Raw genomic sequence first — 25,129 nt, 5'->3', positions numbered from 1 at the left:
TCAATATAAATATAAATATGCATATGTTTTTAGCATTAATGTAACATCCCGTCCCGAATTACATTGGAATTTTTGTACGTTGACCGAGGTTGATCGTTGATCCAGTGGGTCAAAATTTTGAGTTTTTGTTCCGGATAGAATTTCGCGTTGGCTGAGACACCGTTGCGAAGTACACAACGACCGGAGTTCATAGACTAGTGGCACATAGAAAATGGAGCTACCATTTGAAAGTTCGAGTAAGACAAGTTGAGGTCCAAACTATCCAAGGAGTGCCGAAGTTGACTTTTTTTGTGCGAAGTTGACTTTTTTTGGTGCAAAGTTGAGCTTTGACTTACGTATGATTGTGAAGTACTTGTCGAGATGAGTTCATAGACTAATGACATGCCTAATTTGGACATATGATTTGAAAGTTATAAACCTGTAAAATTTTCCAAATACCATAATATTTTAATATATTTTGACTTGAGTGAACAGTATCACCCACGGATGGCTTTTATTTTGGCCAAAACACATGTGGGCCGGGGGAAGAGAGAGAAAGAGGGGAGGAGAGAGAGAGAGGAAAGACCACACCACCAGCCACTGCCGTTTCTTCCATTCCGGCCACTGTTTTCGTACATGCGCCACCCCATCACCTTCGCCTCCTCATTTCCGGCCAGCCCACTAAATCCCACAACTAGCCGACCACTGATGCGCTCGGATCGAAGCTTTTTCGGTGGCCGCGTCGATTCCTTCAACCTCGATTTCTTCCCCATCCGGCCTCTGTTTGCCTCACCGCCGGTCCCATCCGTTCACCTGTTTTTCGATCTACCTTTCCTCCAAAAATCGAGGCCAGTGGCCATCGAATGCGCCGTCGAGGGTGTCGATTTCCAGTGACCACGGCAGCTTGTCGGAAAACCTAATTTTGGCGAGTTCCCAGTCACACAGCCCACCCTTTTCCATTAATTCTGACCCCTTGAACCCAAATCCGAGATCGGTTGCCTTCAATTCAGAGCGGTTTGTGAGATCCAAGGATCCAAAACCCGAGACCTTTCCGGAGGGATTCTAGCCACCTTGGGTCCGATCTCCGGGCGGTAAGATCCAATCCGCGATCCTCGTTCCCTAAGCTTCGTTTGGGTATGTTATTTTTAGTTACCGTTTATATTAGATATCTATATTAATTATCCAAATAAAATATTAATTTAATTGTTGTTGGTAATGTTAATATTTTAGGAGCACATGTGGGTCGTGAGACTGATCCTGTAGAGGATCTTGATTGATATGCGTGCTCGAGGTGAGTGATCCACCTTCAAAATTATTTTTAGGTGTTAAATTAATTATATTTTGAGATATTTTAATATTTGAATGTTTTATTCTACGTTAATTATTATATAAATTGTGAATTAAATTTTGATGCCAATATTTGAATTAATTGAAATATATGATTTTGACAAATTATGAAAATCTAGATTTTATGAAATGTGATATTTAAAGGAATTGTGCATTTAATATTATTTGATTTATTATGGAATTTAATTGTGATTTTATTTTGATTAATAAAAGTGCATTTATATGAATTTATGAAAATTTGAATGTTTATATGATTTATCAGAATTCCATTTATCTTGGACCTTGAGGATGAAATTATTGTTTTAAAATTTTGTTGAAGAAAATATTTACAAATGGAATATTATGGGATTTATTTATTTATGGCAAAATTGATGGAATTTATGCGATGGATTTATGATGATGATTTTAAAAAGGAATGTAAAAAATTTATGGGTTTAAATGGATAAAATAAAATCGGTGGTACTTTGTACAAATATTAATTTTATGATTTACGTGTTTTTAGATGCACCACACACGTACTAATGTTCTATATATGTGGATATGCTTAGTGCACACATAGATATGATTAGCGCACAGGTGAGTGTGAGTGGCGCACAGGTGATTTATGGGTTTGTCCTGTGGTTGCCATCCGATTGAGGATCGGCAAGTAATATCGGCCGTAGCCACCCCCCTCCATGGCTAGGACGCCTGTTTGCAGCGGTGCGGTGGGATGCCATGCGACTGTATGCTGGTTTTTTTCTTTAACCTTCTGTCTGGTGGTGCTCAGGACGTTAGGTACCGTTGGCACCATTGATATATAATGGGTGCATCAAATGGTTTTCATGACATGGTTTTCAAATATGAAATAATTTAAAGTCTTATTTTTAATAAAATATATTTAACGGTGTTTTATTATTTATTTATTTAAACTTAAAAGTTTATACATTTTTTATGAAAATGTTTTTACGATTTTATTATTCAAATTGTTTTGGTATTTTTGAATCAATTCTAATATATTATATTTTCTTTCATTTTATTTTATTCTTACCATTTATGTTAAATGGATGTTTTATTTTGATTTAATTATTCCTTTACTTAATTGTTCAATTAATTGATTTATTCTAATTATTTAACTATTTCTTGAATTGTCTTAATATGAGTTTCATTGATATTTTTGTATTATTTGTTTACGATATGTTATTAATCTTTTAGTAATGGTTATAAAAGTTTATTTTCATTTCTATTATTATTTCCATTCTAACTTTGGATTCTTAATTTGTTATGTTTTATTTGTAAATTATTTGACTAATTATTTTCCAAATCTTGGGGCATAAAATAGCGGGTTTTGTGAAAACGTTTTAGAAAGAGAACATTTCCAACTGAGTGACTGTGAAGATTTTAAGAGAAAAATTATTTTCAATTATTATTAGTAAACCAGTTATGTATTTAGTTATTTAACTATTATTTATTTATTTACTTATTACTTAATTACTTAATTATTAGTAGTTAGTAGACTGGGTCACTCACTGAGATTATTAATATCTCATATTTTTAAAATTTCATTCCCTTAAGCTCACGTGATAGACATTGTTCGATCAGGGTGAACTTGACAGTTTGACCGTTTCTGAAGGACCAAGAAGTCTCATTTTCTTCATCATTATTATGTAATATTTCTTTCTATTTTTTTTGTAATAACTATCACACTTAGAATTTTATTAATGCTCTGTATACTACATTGGATGTATTACTTAATTGATTATGCACTGATTCATTGTTAATGTCTAGTTCTTTCATTAATCCCTTCCAAAATCTCGAAGTAAAACATAGATTTGCTGTTAAATACAAATCAATATTGGGAACAAACTTTCGCAACTCAACCATAAATGGAAGTCGTACTGTCTGCATATAACTCAATGAACCTATAGACTTCCTACTTAGTGCATCAGCCACCACAGTTGTCTTGCCCAGATGGTGATCGATAATGGAATCATAATCCTTAGGTAACTCCATCTATCAATTTAAAAAGAATGATTAGAACTTAACCTTAATTTTCCTAAACCAAATACCAATGTCACCAATTTAAGATTGAGATTATTCTTGTTGCATCTTATTACACTCCTAAAACTTACAATTATAAGATCCTTACTCCTTATTGATTATCCAATTACCTTAACCTCAACAACCATCTTTCCTTCAATTAATTTCATCAAAAGTCATAAAAACAAAAGTTCTCATATTCATTCTATTGGAAGATCTTAAATCGCTTATGAAGCCTCGTATAATCCCTGAGATTATCATCACCAAAGAGAAGGAATATTTATAAGATCAAGTCTGAATCCTTTCAACATCCCAAATATCATTCTTGAGACACTCTAAATTCTTTCAATTTCAACAGACTCCAAGAATCGATACTTCAAGCAATAAAGAATTTAAACTTAATTCTAATATCACAACCAATACTATGAACTAATTACTAAATCCTTAACTATAGGAAAAGATTCAACGCTTTCTTATATTCTAACTATACCCCAAAAATCATATTTCTTATGAGGTTAAATTATCATCAAGGACATTAATAACCTTAGATCTATAAATCACTGGCAATATAAGACCTTTAATCTCCAAGAAAATGAAATATCAAAATCTTATTTTCTATGAAACGAAAATAACTATGCTTGAACATCTGACTAGGTCTAAAGAATCCTCTTCTTCACACTTTTGGGTGTATCGCATACATCAAATTGCGTGCCTCCCTGAGGATCTCCTAATTGGATGCAACAACATCCGACCCTTGGATTCTCAATTGCAATACCTAAACCTTAAGTTGATCTTGGAAATACCTTAACACCTTAGGGTTGATCGACACACATCTTTTTTCTCTACAAACAAAATGGGTGCCTTCCACAATGATATGCTTGGTCTAACGAAACCCTTATTCACCAAATCTTGCAGCTGAGCCTTTAGCTCTCTTAACTCCGTTGGAGCCATATGATAAGGTGGTAGGAAAATAGGTTGGTGTCGAAGGCCAATTCAGTCTTGATCTCCTTTTCCGATAGTAACCAGGTAACTTGTCGGGAAACACGTTCTAACAGTCTCACTACACGTATGTCTTCCAACACTTACCATCTATTCGGGCATTAACCACATGGCCTAGATACCCTTGGCAACTTCTCTTTGATAGCTTATTGGCAACAAGAGTAAAAATTAACTTCGGTATAGGCCCCTAACTCCTCCAAGAGACACCAATTCCAGTAGGCCAAATTGCTTAAACTTTACTTCCTTATGGTACCGATCCACAACATAAGATTCACAGCTAGCCATTTCACGTCTAGGATTACTTAAAGTCTAAAATGTACAACTTAATCAAGTCTCCTTCCCTCATATGATATTCGGTAAAGAAGAGGAAATCCTTGACCATTTGACTTGGCCATACAGATTCCCCTTGAAGTGAGGCAATTTCTAGTTAGCACCTTCGAAGATTAGAGTTATTTCAACTTGGACAACAAATTCACTTGAAGACGAGGAAGAAATAACGCTTCAAGACGGTTAAAATAAGAGAAAGGACACGGATGGGATGCATAACAATGCAGAGTCCCTTAGGAATACTAGAACCTAGAGCTCTGATACCAATCTGTCAGGACCCGTCCAAGATCCTTCACCGGAACCCTACACAAGCGCTAATCCTAAGGAAACCCTATCAGACATTCTAATGAAAAATCCAGCAGAATCTCCCTAAGGGTTGGACATACGACAAATTCCCTGCATTGAAAAACACACTTCTATATATACCGCCTTATTCCTCCACCTTACTACAATTTAATTCCACAATAATCAGCACTTTCATAAATTAAACAGGGAACTAATGCAGTATTTAATAAAATATATCCAATACAGTATACAGAGCATCATAGGGTACAATTAAGTATGAAAGTTATACAACATAGGATGGAAAGAAATATTACAATAGAAATAAATGAAAAGAAAGAGAACTCCTCAAAATACGACAGCAACGAAGGTCAAGCTCGCTCTAGACGAACGTCTACCAATCCTTGTACCTAGGAAAACGAATTTAAAAATATGAGATGCTGATCATCTCAGTAAGTGACCCTATCTATTATACAATTATAATAGTAACGATAATCATAGTACACTTGAATAATTAAGAATAAATAAATAAATAAATAAATAAATAATTGAAAATAATATTTTCCCTCAAAATCCTCATCATTCACTCCGTTGGAAAGGTTTTCCTTTTTAAAATATTTTCACAAAATCCAATAATTGTACCCCAAATATCAAGGAATAAATAATTAAATAATCCAAATACGAATAAAATACAATAAAATAAATTTAAAATACTTGTATGAGATAAATGTAACATAAAAAAGTGAAATTCAATATATAATTCATAAAATCTGATTTAATAATCCAATAAAAACAGTGTCAATAACATAATTCAAATAATTACAAACAATCATGTAAAATAAGTGGTAAAAATATTATAAAATCTATTTTGAAATATTGAATCAATCTATACACAATAAAAATATGGCAAGATGCATTTTAAAAATATTGATTTAAAATAATTGACGTAAAATATGAATAGACACATTTTAGAAAATACCAATTGGAAATAGGTGATAAAACAAATTAAATACATTTAATTTAAATGCGGCTTTAAAACTTTAGGATTTGAAATTTATATCTAAAAAATAATACTTGATGCACCACACTATATACCAGTAATGCCCTACGATATCCAGCATTCCGAGCACCGTCCGGTAGGAGGTTAAAGAGAGAAACTTGCATACAGTCGCTTCGGTGTCCCGACAGCACCGCCACTTAAATCGTCATCCCGGCCATGGAAGGGGGCGGCTTACGTGCACTACATAAAACTTGTCTGCCCTCGATTCGATAGCAACTCATGGGAGACATTGCAACTTGCACGCTCATCCATATATATAATACAGAACACCAGTACTGTATGAGTGCGTCTAAAACAAAATTTACCGTGGGAATTATACCACTTTTCAAATTCACAATCCCACATTTTTCTTTAATATCACCAGCATAAATCCATCAATAATATATATATAACTTTTCCCAAATCATAAAATCAATCAAATAATATTTCAAGGGCATAAATATAAAATTTGAAGGCACCATAACTTAAACCAATATTTTTCTTGAAATCTTTAAAATCAAATCATGTCAAAAATAATATTAAAACTACATGGAATTCATATATTCTTAAAATCATGTAAATGCATTTGTTATGCATTATAAAATCAACATCAAACTCAACAATAATTAAATAAAAAAAGCCTTAAACCATAATTCCTTTAAAATTCCAAATACATTTTTGGCAACAACACATATATTAAAACCATCATAAATCGGCATTGTAAACTTAGATGGAAATTTCTTCAAATATTAAACACATATTAAAATTCACATGAAAGCATTTCTAATTACATCATATTCCAACAATAAAATTTAACAATTATTAACAAAATCCCATACCCATAAAATTCTTGAAATCAAAATATTTCTTGATGCACAAATAATTATAAATTTAATTTTGGCATCAAAATTCCAAATATAAATTTACTAAATATTCAACACATAAAACATATTCTTCAAATAACCAATTAATACAAAATATATATATTTTAACATCCCAAAATAATTTTGAAGGTGGATCACTCATCTCGAGCATGCAATTAAACTAAGATCCTCCATAGAATCAATTCTACAATTCACACGTGTTACTAGAACATTGACAATACACAAACCGATTAAATTAATATTTTAATCGATAAATTATACAGGGTTACCATGAGGATTTAACACAAACATTAACCAAAATTTGTGAGTAATATACCGAAATGAAGCTTATGGAATGAGGATCACGAATTGAGGCTTACCTCCCGGAAATCGGACCCGTGATGACCAGAATCTCTTCAGAAAGCTCTTGGAATTCAAGTCCTCGATTCTCTCAACTCGTTGTGAATTGGAGGAAACCGACCTTAGATTTGGGTTTAGGGAGATTGAATTCGTGGGGAAGGATAGGTGGAGTGATCGGAAACTCACTAGAATTGGATTTTCCAATGAGCCACCGTGGTCGCTGGAATTCACCACCTCCGGTGGCACGTCCGGCGGTCATTGGCCATGAAATTTGGTGAAGTGGTAGATCTGGTGATGGGCAACTCAACGGGACCAGTAGTGAGGCAAACGGAGGTCTGGTTTGGGAGATATCGGCTAGATAAGGAAATCGACCACTCATTAGAAAATGCCCCAATCCGGCTGCGTCCCTGGCAATCTAGCTATGATTTTTGGCTGGCCGACCGGTTTTCAGGTGGGCTTCAAGCTGGAGTGGTGTGTGTCTCTTAGAAATGATTGGATGACGGTCAACAGTGGTGGCCGGTTGTGACAGCCCAAACCATTCGCATGAGATATTATCCTCTTTGGGCCTGGGGAATCCTCTTACAATCCAACCTTCAATGTTTTAAAAGGCCTCTCAAGGGAAAGGTAACCACACCCATTTATAAGGAGTGTTTCATTTCCTTTTCCAACCGATATGAGACTTCACAATCCTCTCCCCTTGGGGCCCAGCGTCCTAGCTGGCACACCGATCCGGGTACAGCTCTGATACCATCTGTGACAGCCCAGACCACCCGCATGAGATATTGTCCTCTTTGGGTCTAGGGAATCCTCTTACAACCCAACCCTCAAGGTTTTAAAAGGCTTCTCAAAGGAAAAGTATCCACACCCACTTATAAGGAGTGTTTCGTTCCCCTTTCCAACCGATGTGGGACTTTACACCGGTGGTGGTGGCTTCTTTCCCTCTCTCTCTCTCCTCCCCTCTTTCTTTATCTTTCCCTCCGGCCCACATGTGTTTTGGCCAAAATAAGTCACCCATGGGTGACCTGTTCACTCACGAGATTGGCTAAAACATGACACATGGCACACATCGTTCACTCAAGTCAAAATATATTAAAATATTACAGTATTCGAAAAGTTTTGCAGGTCCATAATTTTCAAACCACATGTCCAAATCAGGCGTGCCGCTAGTCTATGAACTCGTATCAATGAGTACTTCACAATCATGCATGAGTCAAAGCTCAATTTTATAAAAATAAAAAGTCAACTCAGGCACCCTTAGACAGTTTGGAACTCAATTTGTTTTGCTCATAACTTTCAAACTGTAACTCTATTTTTGACATGCTACTAGTCTACAGACTCGGGTCAGTGTGTACTCCACAACGGTGCCTTAGCCAATGCTAAATTCCATCCAGAACAAAAAGTCAAAATTTTGACTCTCTCGATCAACAGTCAACCTCGATCAACGTGCAAAAATTTCGATGTATTTTGGGATGAGATGTTACATTTGGACTATATAAAATGATCATCTTTTTCAAACTTCACTTTTTTACTTATGGATGCCATCAATTAAGAAACTGGATTATAGAAATTAGCAGTCTCATTCAATGGATCTTTTCATTCATAAAAGCCAAAAAAAAAAAAAAAAGTCAACATTGGTTAGTATTCCTTATCGTGTGATCTCTCTCCATCAGTACGTAATATCGTTATCTTCCAAGAAAATTTATGATCTCAGAACTGACCATTATGGAATTTTGAGAAAGAATAGTAATAATAAAGGATTAATTTCATTCACCTCCATTAAAGTTTGATTTAAATACAATTTGATCCTTATAATTAAAATTTGCATTAATTTTAATTTAATCCTTTAAGTTTTGAAAATTACAACTAACATATTTACAGAGAACGTAGATGAAATTATTTTGAAAGGTATGAATGAAATAACATAGAAGAACAATGAGAACTGTTTGAAACTTAAGAAGAGATAAATGATATTTGGCCCACAAAAAAAAAAAAATGCTCTTTTACAGGTGTGAAATGGAAGAAAGACACGAAACTTGTACAGATCTAGGAATTGGTAGGTAGATAGAGTGTATCTAATAATTTAAAATATATATATATATATATATATTTTAGACTATTTAAGACATTTTATATATGTGTATTGTTGGAACACTAAAATTCATAAAAATTATAGTGCAGTTAGCATCTTTTGTAGTGTGGATATAACTATCCTTAAAAATTTTAAGAAAACTTTATATGGTTTTTCTATACCTAAATCACCCACACATATTCACATTTTGTTAAAAAAACATATTCCTCTCTCCTTCTCTAGCCAAGCCAAAGCCAAAACTGCACCACTCTCCAAGTTGCACAAGGAGAAAAAGAAAAGTCAATCAAACAAAAACAGTGGGATCAGAAAACCATGATTCTAATTATTTGATCCGTAATATCTGTTTGTCAAAAATGATAAATAATAATTATCATTTTTGAAAATAGATATTTTATTTACCATATAGATATATATCATACTTATCATTTATTTAGACTTAATTTTATCACTTTCATTCTCATAAAATATTTTTAAATATATTATCAAATATATTTTTAAATTTTAAAAATATAAAATCAAATTTATCTTTTTCGTTTTACAAGTTTGATTTATAAAAATTATTTTTGAAAACGAACGGAATCAAGGTTTCAAATTTTCATATATAATAAATTATTACTGATTTTAAATGTATATTTAACTATTGTCCACCTGTTATTCTCTTACCTTTTTTTTAATGTGTTTTATTTATTTATTTATTAAGAATGATTGATAAGGGTTTTACCCCCCTTCTTTCTTTTGGTAAATGTTTTACGACTCTTTTAGTAATCATACGAGTGTTTGTATCATCAACGTGCTTGCTTTGGGATTGTAGTTGTACTATTCCAGTAATTTGTCAGATAAGGACTATATTTGATCCCTGATCAATTTCTAATAAGATAAAAAAATTTGGAGCATATACGTGATTTACTTTTACAAATAACATTATATAATATTAGCTACCAGCTTAGTTGCCCTCTTGGGGTCTCAAATATGGGAGTAATTCAACCTCGTTATATTCATATCTAAAACTTTATACATTAAAATTTTGCTTGTATTACGGGAAAGATAAAAAAACGTAAAAATAATTATCATATCACGGATACCTAAATCCTGAGCTCTCTTGTGATCTCCTCTTTTAATAATATTGACCCAAAAATAATTCCTTCGGATTAAAAAAGAAAATTTTACTCTTTTTTTTTTTTTTTTTTTTGGTCATTTACAAAATTTTTTGACTCTTTGAATCAACATTACTTAACCCCCAAAAAAAAATAAAAATAAAAGAGTTATACTCAGAGCAGTTGGTACATGTAAAAGATGCCTCAAACAAAATTAACGGATGGTTTTTTTTTTTTTTTTCAATTTTAGTTTATATGTGACAAAAAATATAATTCTTCTAGTTTATTAGAAAAGTCTTCAAGACCTTTCAAGGAAGTTTTGAAAAAATGATCCAAAATATGTACAAAAACATGGAGAATGAAACGTTAATTTCTTGGTCTTTACTTCACCCTTTACTTCCTTTGAATCATCTAATTGATATTGAACCGAAATGAAACTGTATTTTCGCATACCAAAATAGCTTATGTCCCTAAAGTTTGAATAAAAGCTAACTTAAAAAATGATTCAACATTTTATAATTTATATATTCCGCCAGATACTTTCCAGGCTGCTTCCTTCCATTTACACTTTTCATATATTAGTCATCCTTCTAGCTAGGAAAGGAAAGCCTTCCGGACTTGAAACTTAATAACTTTAAAATGAATATGCAGAGATCGGAAATGGATAGCAGATTATTTGAAGCAGCTATTGTAGGCAACATTCATGCATTACATGAACTGCTCGATGAAAATCCATTGATCCTCGCCGATTCCGCACTCATTTCTCTGGTACTGCTCGGAAGGAAGTATGCGTTTTGAAGGGTAGAGAGGGAAGAACAGCCATTCACTATGCTGCTATCAACGGTAAAGTTGAGGTCATGGATGAACTGTTTAATGCTTGGGATGGATGTATTAGAGATGTCACAGCTTCTGGAGAAACTGCACTTCATCTAGCCGTAAAGTACAACAAGTTTGACGCCTTTAGAAAGTTGATGGAATGGCTGGAATTTCTTGATTTGGAAGCGCTTGTGAATTGTGGTGATGAAGATGGGAACACAGTCCTCCACCTTGCAGTCTCTAAAAAACAATGTGAGGTAAGACAGATACACACACACACACACACACACACACACACACATATATATATATATATATATATATGTATATATAAGTTCTTTGAATTTATTTATAGGACTAGTTAAGTAAAAATATAAAACCATAGATGGGAAAGTTTTAAATTGTATGATTCTTTAAATTATATTGTATTAAGATCACAAACTATTTTTATGATGTAGTATGTTCAGCTGCTGCTTAGTTGCAATAGCAATATTGCCAACAAATTGGAAGTAAACGCGATAAACAAAAGGGGTTTGACGGCAATGGATATCATGGAAAATTTGATAGTAGATAATCCAAGTGATATCCGTTTACGTGAAACCCTTCAGCGTGCTGCAGCTTCAACGACCACATCTCCACCGACAGCTTCTGCTCAGAATGTTGCAGTAAATGTTGCCAACAATCTGGAGCCTGACCGTTCACCGACAGCTCAAGCTGCAAAGGATTGGATCAAATATTTCCGTTATCAGCATGAGAGAGACTCACCAAGTGATACCCGCAATGTTCTGCTGGTTGTGGCCGCACTCATTGCAACCGTCACCTTTCAAGCAGGAGTCAACCCTCCAAATGGCTTTACTAAAAATAACACTGAAAATAGTACTACTATTATTGCATCTCCTCCTCCTCCTCCATTACATCCTGATAAGGGAGCACCGGCACCAAGTATGTCGCCGGTAACAACTGTGGGTTTAGGTGTACTCGTTGCAAATCTAGGCAGCACCCAGACTGCAACAGAGTTTTTCTTATTTGGGAATTCATTGGGTCTTGCTTCATCAATTTGTGTCATAATCTACCTCACATCTGGATTTCCTTTCCAAAGAGAGCTTCACATATGTATGTATTCCATGTTATTTGCTTATGGCTGGTCAATACAAGATATTGATTCAAAGAACAAGACCATACGGCATATCCTTATGGGGTCTGCATTTGCATTACCTTTCTTGTTAAGATGGCTGCCAAGGTGGGCTAAAACAATATGGAGGTGGTACAACAAGAAGACATTAGAGCAACCTCATGCATAAGGAATTAGTTATCAGTGTTTTAAGATTAGTTGAGTAGGGTTATATTTTGTATGTTGAAGAAGAACTAGAAATTTGTGGAAATTAATGGCTTGGTATGTATGTACATATCATCCACCTTTAACCTCTGGTTTTCGTGGACCACACTCGGTATGTAAATTAATCCACTTTCTATATATCCCCTCTATAATTTCTACCACAAAGTTTTCATAGGCCTCTGGTTTTCATGAAATTTGTGGAAATTAATGGCTTGGTATGTATGTATATATATCCATTTTTAACCTCTGGTTTTCATGGACCACACTTGGCATGTGAATTACTCTGTTTGCTATACGTCCCCTGTATAAATTCTACCACAAAGTTTCAAACTCAATATGATGTGTTATAGCATTGAGCCTTTAGCTGTATACCATATCAAATAAAATGAAAATAAACTAGACCACAAAAAACCAACACCATCCGCATTTACCAATTATAACTGAGCTCTTAATTGATTGCTATGATGATGATGAAGCCTCCAGGAATTTGCCTTTTTTTCTTTTCTGCTAGCTGCTTATGACCAACCCACGTTAATATTTTGGTATTTGCTTCACTCTTTCCTTTCCTATAACACACTTCAAAACTTGCATGTCTAAATGATATTGAACCGAAAGCAAATTGTATTTTTGAGTACTCAAGCAAATTGTATTTTTGAGCACTCAAATATCTTTATGTCCCAAAAGTTTGACTATAAGCCAACTTAAAAAATGATTCAGCATTTTATAATTTCAATATTCCAGATACTTTCTAGGCTGCTTCCCTCCTTTTACACTTTTCATATATAGTTATCCGTCTAGCTAGGAAAGAAAGCCTTCCAGACTCCAAACTTAATTAGCTTTGAAATGAATCTGCAGAGATCGGAAATGGATATCAGGTTATTGAAGCAGCTTTGCAGGCAACATTAATGCGTTACACCAACTGCTCGATGAAAATCCGTTGATCTTGGCCGATTCTGCACTCATTTCCCCACATGAGAACCCGATGCACATTGCTACCAAGGCAGGGTAGCTGGGTTTTGTACAAGAAATGATTTGACTAAGGACTGAATCAGTAAGAGAATTGAACAAGGATGGGTTTGGGACACTTGATATAGCTTCAACTTCGGGGCACATAGAGATAGTGAGAGAGATAATATTGAGGAGTACTGGTACCGCAAGGAAGCAAGTATGCGGTTCAAAGGGCAGAGAGGGAAGGACAGCCATTCACTATGCTGCTATCAATGGTAAAGTTGAGGTCATGGATAAACTGTTTATTGCTTGGGCTGGATGTATTAGAGATGACATAGCTCTTGGGGAAACTACATTTCATCTAGCTGTAAAGTACAAGAAGTTTGAAGCCTTTAGAAACTTGATAGAATGGATGAAATTTCTTTGTTTGGAAGAGCTCATGAATTGTGGTGATGAAGATGGGTACACAGTCCTCCACCTTGCAGTCTCTTAAAAACAATGTGAGGTAAGATAGATACACACAAACACAAAATATAAGTTCTTTGCATTTATTTATTGTATGATTCTTTAAACTATATTGTATTAAAACAAACTATCTTGATGATGCAGCATGTTCAGCTACAGCTTAGTTGTAATAGCAATACTGCCAAGAATTTGGAAGTAAATGCAAAAAACAAAAGGGGTTTGACAGCAATGGATATTATGGATATACTCATATTAGAGAACTCAACTGATTTCCATCTTCGACAAATCATTCATCAGCATGCTGGAGCTGCAAGCGCACAGCTGCAGCATGCTGCAATAAATGTTGCTAACAATCAGGAACATGGTCCAACCCAGCCTAGTCCCGCGTTTCAAATGGATCCAGATGTTGTAGAAGATGAAAAGAAGCAGGACGGGATCAAAATGTTTATGGCTTCAGAACCAAAGAGACTCACCTAGTGGTACTCGCAATGTCCTGCGGGTGGTGGTTGCTCTAATTGCAACTGTCACCTTCCAAGCAGGAGTCAACCCCTCCTAATGGCTTTACTCTGGGAAAAACCCATATCAATTCCACTGCAAATGTTAAAATTAGTACTATGGCTCTTTCTCCATTACCGTATACCAGTACTGAAATTAAACCAAATGGTTTACAACCTACTTTGCCAGCATCGGTTTATTTAAATAGTTGCAACTATTACATTTCTAGGAACTGAGATGGCTGCATCAGAGATGTTCTTGTTAGGGAATTCAATGGGTCTTTCTGCTTCGGTTTGTGTCATAATCTATCTCACAGCTGGGTTTCCATTACAAAGAGAGCTTCATATCTCTATATTCTATGTTTTTTTGATAACCCTCTATATATATTCTATGTTATTTGCTTATGGATGATCAATAACGCATATTGATTTAGAGAATAGCACTAGACTACGTATCAATTTCGGTCTTGCATTTGTTTTACCTTTCTTATTAAGATGGTTGCCAAAGTGGGGAAAAAAACATGGAGTTGGATTTTGAAATTTACTCTTGGGCTTGACATTTGCAATTCATTTTTGAGTCCTCAAATTGTGTACTACTTTTTTATGAATTCAATTGAAGTACTCCAATAGAAAAACTTGATTTTAAGTCTTCTAATTGCAAAACTTAAAGATTCTTCTTGATCAGCTTGATGAAATTATCGAAGTTCAGATAACTTCATTCCCCTAATCAGTTTTATTTATTTATTTTCTTAAAAAAAAAAGAAAAAAAAAAAGAAAAAAAGAATATGAAAAGCTGTTGATGCTTTGAATATGGTCATGCATGTTCCTTCCACCACCTTTCCAAATATCGGTGATGTGACATGGTAAAAGAAAGACAAACTGGTATATAGTTGAAAAATCCTACAACATGGTTAAGAATAGGTGCCATAACAAATTACCAAAAAAGTTGGGTGCCATATAAAAGTTGTTAATGCCATAGAAAAGAATTGCATGTTTTTAACACGTATACATAGAAAATTAATAAATCCATAGTACTTTCTAAAACCGAACTTTTCCAAAATAAAATAAATATGTATCATCCAAAGATAAGCTATCATAATTAATCATCATTATTAACCATTTAAAAGAAACAGATCAAATGGGTTGATTTCCATCTCTTTCTATACCTTGCTGATTTCCGACACTTTGGCTCTCTAGTCTCTCCTTATCATTACTTATGGGTTTGCCAGAATTAAATTTTTAATTTTACTATTGGGAGAAAAAAAAAAAAAAAGTGATAGTAATCTGACTGATATCTAGATTCTAGAGCTCAAGCTTTTAATGATTTTGCCCCAGCCAAAATATATTCCTTGGGAATAAAAAGGAAAATTATACTTAAATCTGTAGGTTTGTGCAAAAGATGCCTCAAAAAATCTGCTATATATTAATTGTCATAGACCACTTGGTTTAATTAAGCCTATATTGCAGTTTTGTAAGCAGATGGGCTATTTTAATGGGATTCTTAACAGTGATAGTCAATTAGCCATTCAGCTAGCTAGTATCTGATCCTGGTGTGGCGTTTATTTGGGAATTTTTGTTTTTATAGTTGATGATGTATATTATGTCCATAGTAGGTGATTTGGGTTTTTGTAGCTGTGTTTATGCTCCTACAGAGACAAATCGAGCTGCTCATGAGATTGCTCTTTCCTTGGATTCTTTTTCAATCTTGGATTGAGGAGAGGGGCTGGATTGGCTTCTTCAGAGTACGCAAGCTGATTTTTGTACCAGTTCTTGTTGTTAATGAAAATTTCTTATATGTGCCAAAAAAATAAATAAATAAATAAATAAATAAAAAAGAACAAAACTTTTAGTATCTAGAAGTTCCAAAACAGAGGGTTTCTTTTCTTGTAATGTCATTGTTAAAATTAATTTTACAAATAATTATTTATTTTTTCAAAGGTAACGTATACGTTCTTATCTTATTTGGCTTTTAGCTATAGAATATGATTATAATTTATTTTGGTTTACTTTTTTAATTTTTTTTTTTGGTAATTAATGGCATCGCCAACTTGTCACATATTCGAACCTGGATAGAAAAAGATAAAAAAGTATGATCTTTATCAACTCGACTAATTGCATCTTTGTTTATTTTTTAAGTTTTCCGTTATTAATTTTGAATTTAGATGTATAAAAAGATTAGCATGATCAAACCTCAATTCTAGCTCAGTTGATTTTAGTGAAATTTTAAACTTAAAAGTCCAAATTTTAATTAGAAAATTAATTTAACAGTCACTTGAAGACTACTATTTTTTTTCTTTTTTTTCTTTTTTTTTTGGCAAACATTCTAGATTATTGTGAAATTAAAAAGAACAAGCAAACAAACTTTCTATTGATGAATGATGGATTTGTTTTAAATTGTCATGATCACCTTGTTCAAGAGTACTCTTTTAACAGGTGAGGACCATTTGATGATGCGTTATGTGCAGCAGCTGCTTAGTAACAGTGGTATTGCTATGGTGGGCAAATTGGAAATCAACGCAAAAAATAAACAATAATGGTAAATTTTTTAAAAATATTTACCAAATTTGTTTGCCAAATAATATGGTAAATAATATAACAATATTCAATTGATTTATTTTTTTTATTCATTTATTTTATTTATGCTCATCATGTTGCAGTAAAGTTGCTACTAATCAAAATTCAAGAGATTGAGCATCCATTGATGGGAGACGACTAGAAGGACGGGGTCAAATATTTTGGGTTTCAGAAGCAGATAGACTCATCAAAGGATACACGCAATGTTTTTCTCTCATAGAGAAAGACTTAGACACGGCAATTCACAAGTCCACAGTTTACATATATACATTAAAATTTTGTGAGAGCTTAGAATTAAGTACTACTAATTAATTACAATTGTGAAGTTGCATTTTGTTTGTAGTTTACAGAGTGTTGTGATATTATGATCAAGTTCTGAAGGAACCCGAAATTTGGTGAGACTTGACATTAATTGAACCTTGCAAGCTTATATATGTTCATTCTCTCATTAATCCATATGACACTTTTAACAAGTCACTTGAAACCCACTCCTTAAATTTGGAGTTGAAGATTAACTACACATCTAGAAGTGAGAATGTTAATTAATTATTCAATATAGGTATTATTATATATACCTATAACTTTTTACTTTACTTTTTATCCAACTCCAATTTAGTTGGATTACGTTTTATAAGTTGAAAAAGCTAGACATTTCTTGGATCTAAAATAAAACTTGAAATTGTGTTTTGACTTGCAACAATTTAGGTAAAAAAAAAAAAAAAAGTTAATGTTTGCTTTTTAGCTGAATAAGAGAGAGTAAACGTTGGTTCTTGGAAAGACAAGCCTAGCTAGCTAGCTACTAGCCACTATACCATATAATGTAAGTGAAACTTCTCCTTTTCTTCCTCCTTACTTTTCCCCGCATTGACCAACACCGCACCACGCACATTGACTTTGACTTGACAATAATTAACCAATGATAGAACGATGTTGTGCCTTTTGTAGTAGGATTTATTAATTGGCTGGCATTTATTTTATTTTATTTTTTAATAAGAAAATTAATCTTTTTAATGTAATTTAATTGTACTCATAGGCTTAGTTCAGTAATTATATAATTGAGAGTACATCTTTAATGTTCAAGGTTGAATTTTTGACCTGGATAAAAAAAAAAAAAAAACCCTTCCTCCCCTTATAATAATAATAATAAATGCTAGTTAATTAAATTATATTACTAATGTAGATTCTACTAATGCTTATTTTTCAAAATTTGCAGAGTAGAGTGTTAAAAAATTCACATGCCCAGCATTAAGGTTGGTGATGAAGAGACATAAGGACATTTTTATTCAAATTTGGGTCAATATAATGAGCTTGGTGGTATGAATTTATAGTGAGTAACGGCTTTAATTTGTAGAAGTTATAAAACAGAGGGTATTTTTGGTAAAAATATACAAATCATGAAGGTTCATGATTATAAGAACCCAACCCTCAAGAATTCAGCGGGTCCAAACCATTCGTATGCAGATATTGTCTTCTTTGGACATAAAGAATTTTTTTACAATCCAGTCTTCAAAAGTTTAAAACGCGTCTGCAAACGTTTATAAGACATGCTTCGTTCTCCTTTTCAACCGATGTGAAACTTTACACTATTGGATGACACATTCTTCTCCCCACTTTATTTGGATAGGTCTATTCCTGGATATACAATCCTATCTATTAGCTAGCTTAGTAATGTACTAATGTTGCTTTTGAGATTGTAAAAAATGGCTAAAACTATAATAAACCATGAAAGAAACCAGGTTGGGTTTTCATGGATCAGTTGGTACATGTAAAAGCTGCCTCAATCAGTCTGCTATATATCCATTTTTAGTCTCTGGTTTTCATGGAGCACACTTGGTATGAAAATTACTCTGTTTTCTATATGTCACTGTATAATTTCTACCACATAGTTTCAAACTCAACATGCATATGTGTTATAGCATCGGGCTATTAATTGTATACCACATTCTATCAAATAGAATGAAATTAAATTCACCCGTCCAAAAACTAACTCCATCCGTATTTACCAACCATAATTGAGCTATTAAATGATTGATATGATTGTGGTGATGAAGCCCCTAGGAATTTGCCTTTTCCTCTGAGTGGAATTCATAATAATTGTATATTACTGAATTACATTCTTGGGTTTTATTAATTCGATCAAATTCTAGATATTTAAGAAAATGGGATGTGATACTTTTGGACTATATACAATGATCACCTTTTTCAAACTACTCTCTTTTTAGTTTTTATTTATGATGCCATCAATCAAGAAAATGGATTATTGAAACTAGCAGTCTCATTCAATGAACGTTTTCATTCATAAAAACCCCAAAAAAAAAAAAAAAAAGTCAGTCAACATTGGTTAACGTTTCCTTATCATGTACACTATTCAAAATAATATCATGTACATCCCCTATATTAGTTGTAATTTTTAAAATTTAAGAGATTAAATTGAAATTAATATAAACTTTAAAGATCTGAATATTCTTCATAACAAAAACTTGCTCTTTTACAGATGGGAAAAAAGACACGGCACTTTTACATTCACGCTGCTATAAAAAAATGTTCCTCTCACCTTTTCCAGCCAAGCCAATGCCAAAACTACACCGCTCTCCATGTTACACAAGGAGAAAAAGAAAAGTCAACAAAACAAATAAAAAATATTTATTTTATATAGATATATATCATATTTAACATGTATTAAACACAAATATAAATAATGATTATTATTTTCGAAAACAAATATTTTATTTATCATATATAGATATATATGGTACTTACCATTTACCAAATTTAATTTTATCATTTGTATTTTCATAAATATTTTTGAATGTATTACCAGATATGTTTTTAAATTTAAAAAATATAAAATCGAATTTATTATTTTTATTTTATGAAATTGATTTATAAAAATGATTTTTGAAAACATTAAAAGAACAGGCTTGAAATTTCAAATTTTCATATATAATAAATTTTCATCATTCTAAAAGTTTAAACCATTAACTAATGTCTATCAGTTATTCTCTTACTTTTTTTTTAATGTGTTTTATTTATTTATTTTTGGAAGATGATTGATGAGGGTTTTACAACCCCACACCCCCCCCCCCCCCCCCCCCCCCCCCCCCCTCTCTTTTTTTCTGTTGGTAAATGTTTTACGACCCTTCCAGTAATCATACTAGTGTTTCTATCATCAACGTGCTTTCTTTGGGATTGTAGTTGTACTATTAAAGTAATTTGTCAGATAAGGGCTATATTTGATCTCTGATCAAATTTCTAATAAGATAAAAAAATAAAATAAAATAAAAAAAGTTGTGGAGCATATACATGATTTACTATTGCAAATAACATTATATAATATTTGTTACCAGCTTAGTTGCCCCTTGGGGTCTCAAATATGGGATTAATTCTACCACGTTATATTCATATCTAAAACTTCATACATTAAAATTTTGATTACATTACTGGGGGGAAAAAAAAAAAAAAAAAGTAACAATAATTATCACATGACTGATTCCTAGATCCTAGAGCTCTCTTGTGATATCCCTTTTTTAATATAAACTGCCCGAAAATAATTCCTTTGGATCGAAAAAGAAAATTATACATTTTCTTTTGGTCATTTAGAAAACTTTTTTTATTTTTCCATCTTAAATTTTCAAATTCATAATTTTTCAATCATAAATATAAATAATTTACAATCCAATCAACAAACTTAACCACACCAAAAAAAAAAAAAAAAAAGAGAAGTTATACTCGGAGCAGTTGGTATATGAGAAAGATGCCTCAAACAAAATTAACGGATATGTTTTTTTTCTTTTTTTTTTTTCTTTTATAAGTTTATATATGACCCAAAAATTTGTACTCTTAAGTCTTCCAGGCCTTAAAAGGAAGTTTAAAAAAAATAATCCAAATAGACATCAAAGCATGGAAAATGAAATGTTAATAGGATGGTAATTTGCCTCGTACATTCCGAAAACTGCAGTACACCATTTCTAACGGAGTCGTTTTTCTCCAAAAAAACGGAATGACCGAACAGATTTAAAGTTTTAGAAGAAAAACCGATTCGGACCAGGCCGCATCCGAAAAATAAATACCTCGTTTCAAACCCAGTCCGGTATATATATATATTTATTTAATTTAATCTTTTTATTTTTTTATCATTCCCAATTTTTTACTAACAAAATAACCCTACCCTGTGACTATATCTGGCATTTCGAGTTGGTGGGTCGTGTTCGTGTCAACCCGTTTAATAATCGTGTCAAAAATGTCTAACCCGAACACGACCCATTTATTAATCATGTCAGGTACCTAAAACACTAACCCGACCTGTTTATAAACAGGTCAACACGACACGGTCCGTTTAACACGATTATTTTAACGGGTCGTGTTGACCTATTAACCTGAAATTGACCTATTAACTCGAAAACTAACCTATTAACCCGTTAACCCGAAAATTAACCTATTAACCCGAAATTTTTTTTATTTTTTTTTTATTTTTATGTTTTTGTTTTATTAAAGATATATTTTTTGTTTTTAAAAAATTAGTAATAGAAAATTATTTTTATAAAATTTTTAATTTATAATATTTTTTAGTTATTAAATATTATATTAGTGATAAAATATTAATTTAAAATTAAATTTAAATGGGTTGTAATAGGTATATAATCGTGTCGGGTTGAAACTGACACGTTTAATAAATGGGTCGTAACGGGTCAATTTCGAGTTAAACAGGTCAACCCGAAAATGACACGATTAATAATCGTGTTAAACGGGTTGACCCGATTATGACCCGAACCCATTTATAATAAATCCAAACCCATTTATTCCGTGTCGTTTTGGAGTCGTGTCGCCGTGTCATGATCCAAATTGCCAGGTCTACCTGTGACCCCTCATTTCGTTTTCTTCTTGCCCCGACACACACTGCCACCACCTGCTGCTCACCGCAGGCGCCACCTGCTGCAACAACACAGTTGAGCTCCTTGTGCTACTAGATCTCTCTTTCCTTCTTGTTTTTCTGTTCTTGTAAAAGCTTTCTCTGCCATTGTACTAAATCAGACATTTTGTTCTTTACTTTTCCGTTTGTGGGGAGGCGTTTGGGGTTTGCGGATTGGGATTGGAGGTCTGGGCGGCTGACATTTAGGAAGGGGCGACCAGCATGGAAAATGAAACGTTAATTTCTTGGTCTTTTCTTGACCCTTTCCTTCCTTTAACACGTCTAATTGATATTGAACCGAAAGCGCGTACCAAAATAGCTTTATGTCCCAAAAGTTTGACTAAAAGATAACTTGAAAAATGATTCCACGTTTTATAATTTGTATACTCCAGATACTTTCTAGGCTGCTTCCTTCGATTTACACATTTCATATATGGTCATCCTTCTAGCTAAGAAAGGAAAGCCTTCCAGACTTCAAACTTAATTAACTTTGAAATGAATATGCAGAGATCGGAAATGGATAGCAGATTATTTGAAGCAGCTATTGCAGGCAACATTAATGCATTACATCAACTGCTCGATGAAAATCCATTGATCCTCGCCGATTCTGCACTCATTTCTCCGCATGAGAACCCGTTGCACATCGCTACCAAGGCAGGGCAGCTGGGTTTTGTGCGAGAAATGATTAGACTAAGGCCTGAATCAGTGAGAGAATTGAACAAAGACGGGTTTAGGCCACTAGATATAGCCGCAGCTTTGGGGCACATAGAGATAGTGAAAGAGATAATTTTGAGGAGTACTGGTACTGCAGGGAAGGAAGTATGCAGTTTGAAGGGTAAAGAGGGAAGAACAGCCATTCACTATGCTGCTATCAACGGTAAAGTTGAGGTCATGGATGAACTGTTTAATGCTTGGGATGGATGTATTAGAGATGTCACGGCTTCTGGAGAAACTGCACTTCATCTAACTGTAAAGTACAACAAGTTTGACGCCTTTAGAAAGTTCATAGAATGGCTGGAATTTCGTGGTTCGGAAGAGCTTGTGAATTCTGGTGATGAAGATGGGAACACAGTCCTCCACCTTGCAGTCTCTAAAAAGCAATGCGAGGTAAGATAGACACACACACACACAGAGGTAAGATAGACACACACACACACACACACATATATATATATATATATGTACAATTAAGTTCTTCGCATCTATTTATTGGACTAGTTAAGTAAAATATGATTCTTTAAATTATATTGTATTAAGACAAACTATCTCGATGATGTAGTATGTTCAACTGCTGCTCAGTTGTAATAGCAATATTGCCAACAAATTGGAGGTAAATGCAAAAAACAAAAGGGGTTTGACAGCAATGGATATCATGGAAAATTTGATAGTAGAAAATCCAAGTGATATCCGTTTACGTGAAACCCTTCAGCGTGCTGCAGCTTCAACGACCACATCTCCACCGACAGCTTCTGCTCAGCACGTTGCAGTAAATGTTGCGAACAATCTGAAGCCTAAACGTCCATCGAGAGCTCAAGCTGCAAATGATTGGATCAAATATTTCCGTTATCAGAAGGGGAGAGACTCACCAAGTGATACCCGCAATGTTCTGCTGGTTGTGGCCGCACTCATTGCAACCGTCACCTTCCAAGCAGGAGTCGACCCTCCAAATGGCTTGACTAAAAATAACATTGAAAGTTGTACCAATATAAATGCACCTTCTCCTCTGGCACCGCCGCCAGTGGAAAAGCCGGGAAAGATGGGCCCAGGACCAGCAGTGGGTTTAGGTGTACTCTTTGCAAAACTAGGCAGTACGCTGCATGCAGCAGAGTATTTCATATTTGTGAATTCACTGGGTCTTGCTTCATCAATTAGTGTCATAATCTACCTCACATCTGGATTTCCTTTCAAGAGAGAGCTTCATATATCTATGTATTCCATGTTATTTGCTTATGGCTGGTCAATACAAGATATTGATTCAGAGAACAAGACCACACGTCATATCCTTATGGGGTCTGCATTTCTGTTACCTTTCTTGTTAAGATGGCTGCCGAGGTGGGCTAAAAGAATATGGAGGTGGTACAAGAAGAAGACATTATTAGAGCACCATCATGTATAAGGAATTAGTTACTAGTGTTTTAAGTTTCAATGAGTAAGGTTATATTCTGTATGTTGAAGAAATCTAGAAATTTATGGAAATAAATATATCCATTTTTAAGCTCTGGTTTTCATGGACGACACATGGTTCGGAAATTACTCTGTTTTCTATATGTCCCTTGTAAAATTTCTGCCACAAAGTTCAAACTCAATATCAATGTGTTATAGCATTGAGCTGCTCATACTATACTATATTCTATCAAATAAAATGAAAATAAATTAACCCAACAAAAAACCAACACCATCTGCATTTACCAACCATATGGGAGCTCTTAAATTGATTGCTATGATGATGATGAAGTGGTGTAGTAGTAACCCATATTGCTAGAGGATTCGAGCTCTAACTCACAGCTTTCTTGAAGAGGTGGGAAATCTCAGAGAAGGTTCATTCACGATTATTCTGTAATTCTTGTTGTGCCCTTCAAATAGAAACAAACAAGGTAATCCTCAAGACCATTATTGCACCGACATCATCAAGGGTGACTAAGCTTTTCATACGACGCCGTTCAAAGCGCGAAGGAATTACAAAGAAACAAACAGAAATAATCAAAGTAAAAAGATTAAACCAAAGTCAAATAGAGCTTCGGCTGGGCCAGCTAAATGTCTTGTGGAATGGATTCTGGCCCAGGCCTACATCATGAAGCCTCTGGGAACTAACTTATGACCCAAAAACCCGGGAAAAGATATCTGTGCACATATACATATTCTTTTGGGTTTTATTGAAAAATAGCCACTTGTCAGATTCAAAATTGAAAAATAGTAAATTTTTTTTTTTTAAAATAACAAACTTTTAACACATTTAGACCAAAATATCTTTTATTATATTTTTTAAAATTTTTTTCTTGCTTTCCCTGTCCCTTTTCCTTTCAAAACTTAGCTAGGGCTTTCTCTTTCTAATTTCCCTTTCAAAAAACACCATTGCAGTCACCATCAAAAGTCAGTCGTCATCGTAGCTGCATCATTGCCATAGCCACCAAGAGCTAGTCATCACTGCAGCTGCACCGTTATCATCGCCACCAAGAGCCAGTCGTCGCAGCA

General features: G+C 33.8%; 3 protein-coding genes across 3 annotated transcripts; all 3 read left to right on the top strand.

The window, feature by feature from the left end:
* Nucleotides 1–11,055: 11,055 nt before the first annotated feature.
* Nucleotides 11,056–12,512, top strand: LOC132803796 (ankyrin repeat-containing protein ITN1-like). The gene is made up of 3 exons (XM_060817339.1): nucleotides 11,056–11,180; nucleotides 11,291–11,468; nucleotides 11,670–12,512. The coding sequence occupies exons 1-3, from the start codon at nucleotides 11,056–11,058 to the stop codon at nucleotides 12,510–12,512; spliced, it is 1,146 nt and encodes a 381-aa protein (XP_060673322.1).
* An 899-nt stretch (nucleotides 12,513–13,411) lies between these two features.
* LOC132803795 (ankyrin repeat-containing protein At5g02620-like) lies at nucleotides 13,412–14,437 on the top strand. Its single transcript, XM_060817338.1, has 3 exons — nucleotides 13,412–13,422; nucleotides 13,589–13,979; nucleotides 14,105–14,437. The coding sequence occupies exons 1-3, from the start codon at nucleotides 13,412–13,414 to the stop codon at nucleotides 14,435–14,437; spliced, it is 735 nt and encodes a 244-aa protein (XP_060673321.1).
* A 7,919-nt stretch (nucleotides 14,438–22,356) lies between these two features.
* On the top strand, nucleotides 22,357–24,152 carry LOC132803660 (ankyrin repeat-containing protein BDA1-like). The gene is made up of 2 exons (XM_060816991.1): nucleotides 22,357–23,044; nucleotides 23,217–24,152. Exons 1-2 carry the CDS (start codon nucleotides 22,433–22,435, stop codon nucleotides 24,051–24,053), a joined length of 1,449 nt encoding a protein of 482 aa, XP_060672974.1. The 5' UTR covers nucleotides 22,357–22,432; the 3' UTR covers nucleotides 24,054–24,152.
* Nucleotides 24,153–25,129: the final 977 nt, after the last annotated feature.

Source organism: Ziziphus jujuba, chromosome 5 (assembly GCF_031755915.1).
Source record: "Ziziphus jujuba cultivar Dongzao chromosome 5, ASM3175591v1".
NCBI classification, from domain to species: domain Eukaryota; kingdom Viridiplantae; phylum Streptophyta; class Magnoliopsida; order Rosales; family Rhamnaceae; genus Ziziphus; species Ziziphus jujuba.
The sequence above is the reverse complement of the archived record's forward strand: the minus strand, read 5'-3'. Positions and strand labels throughout refer to the sequence as shown.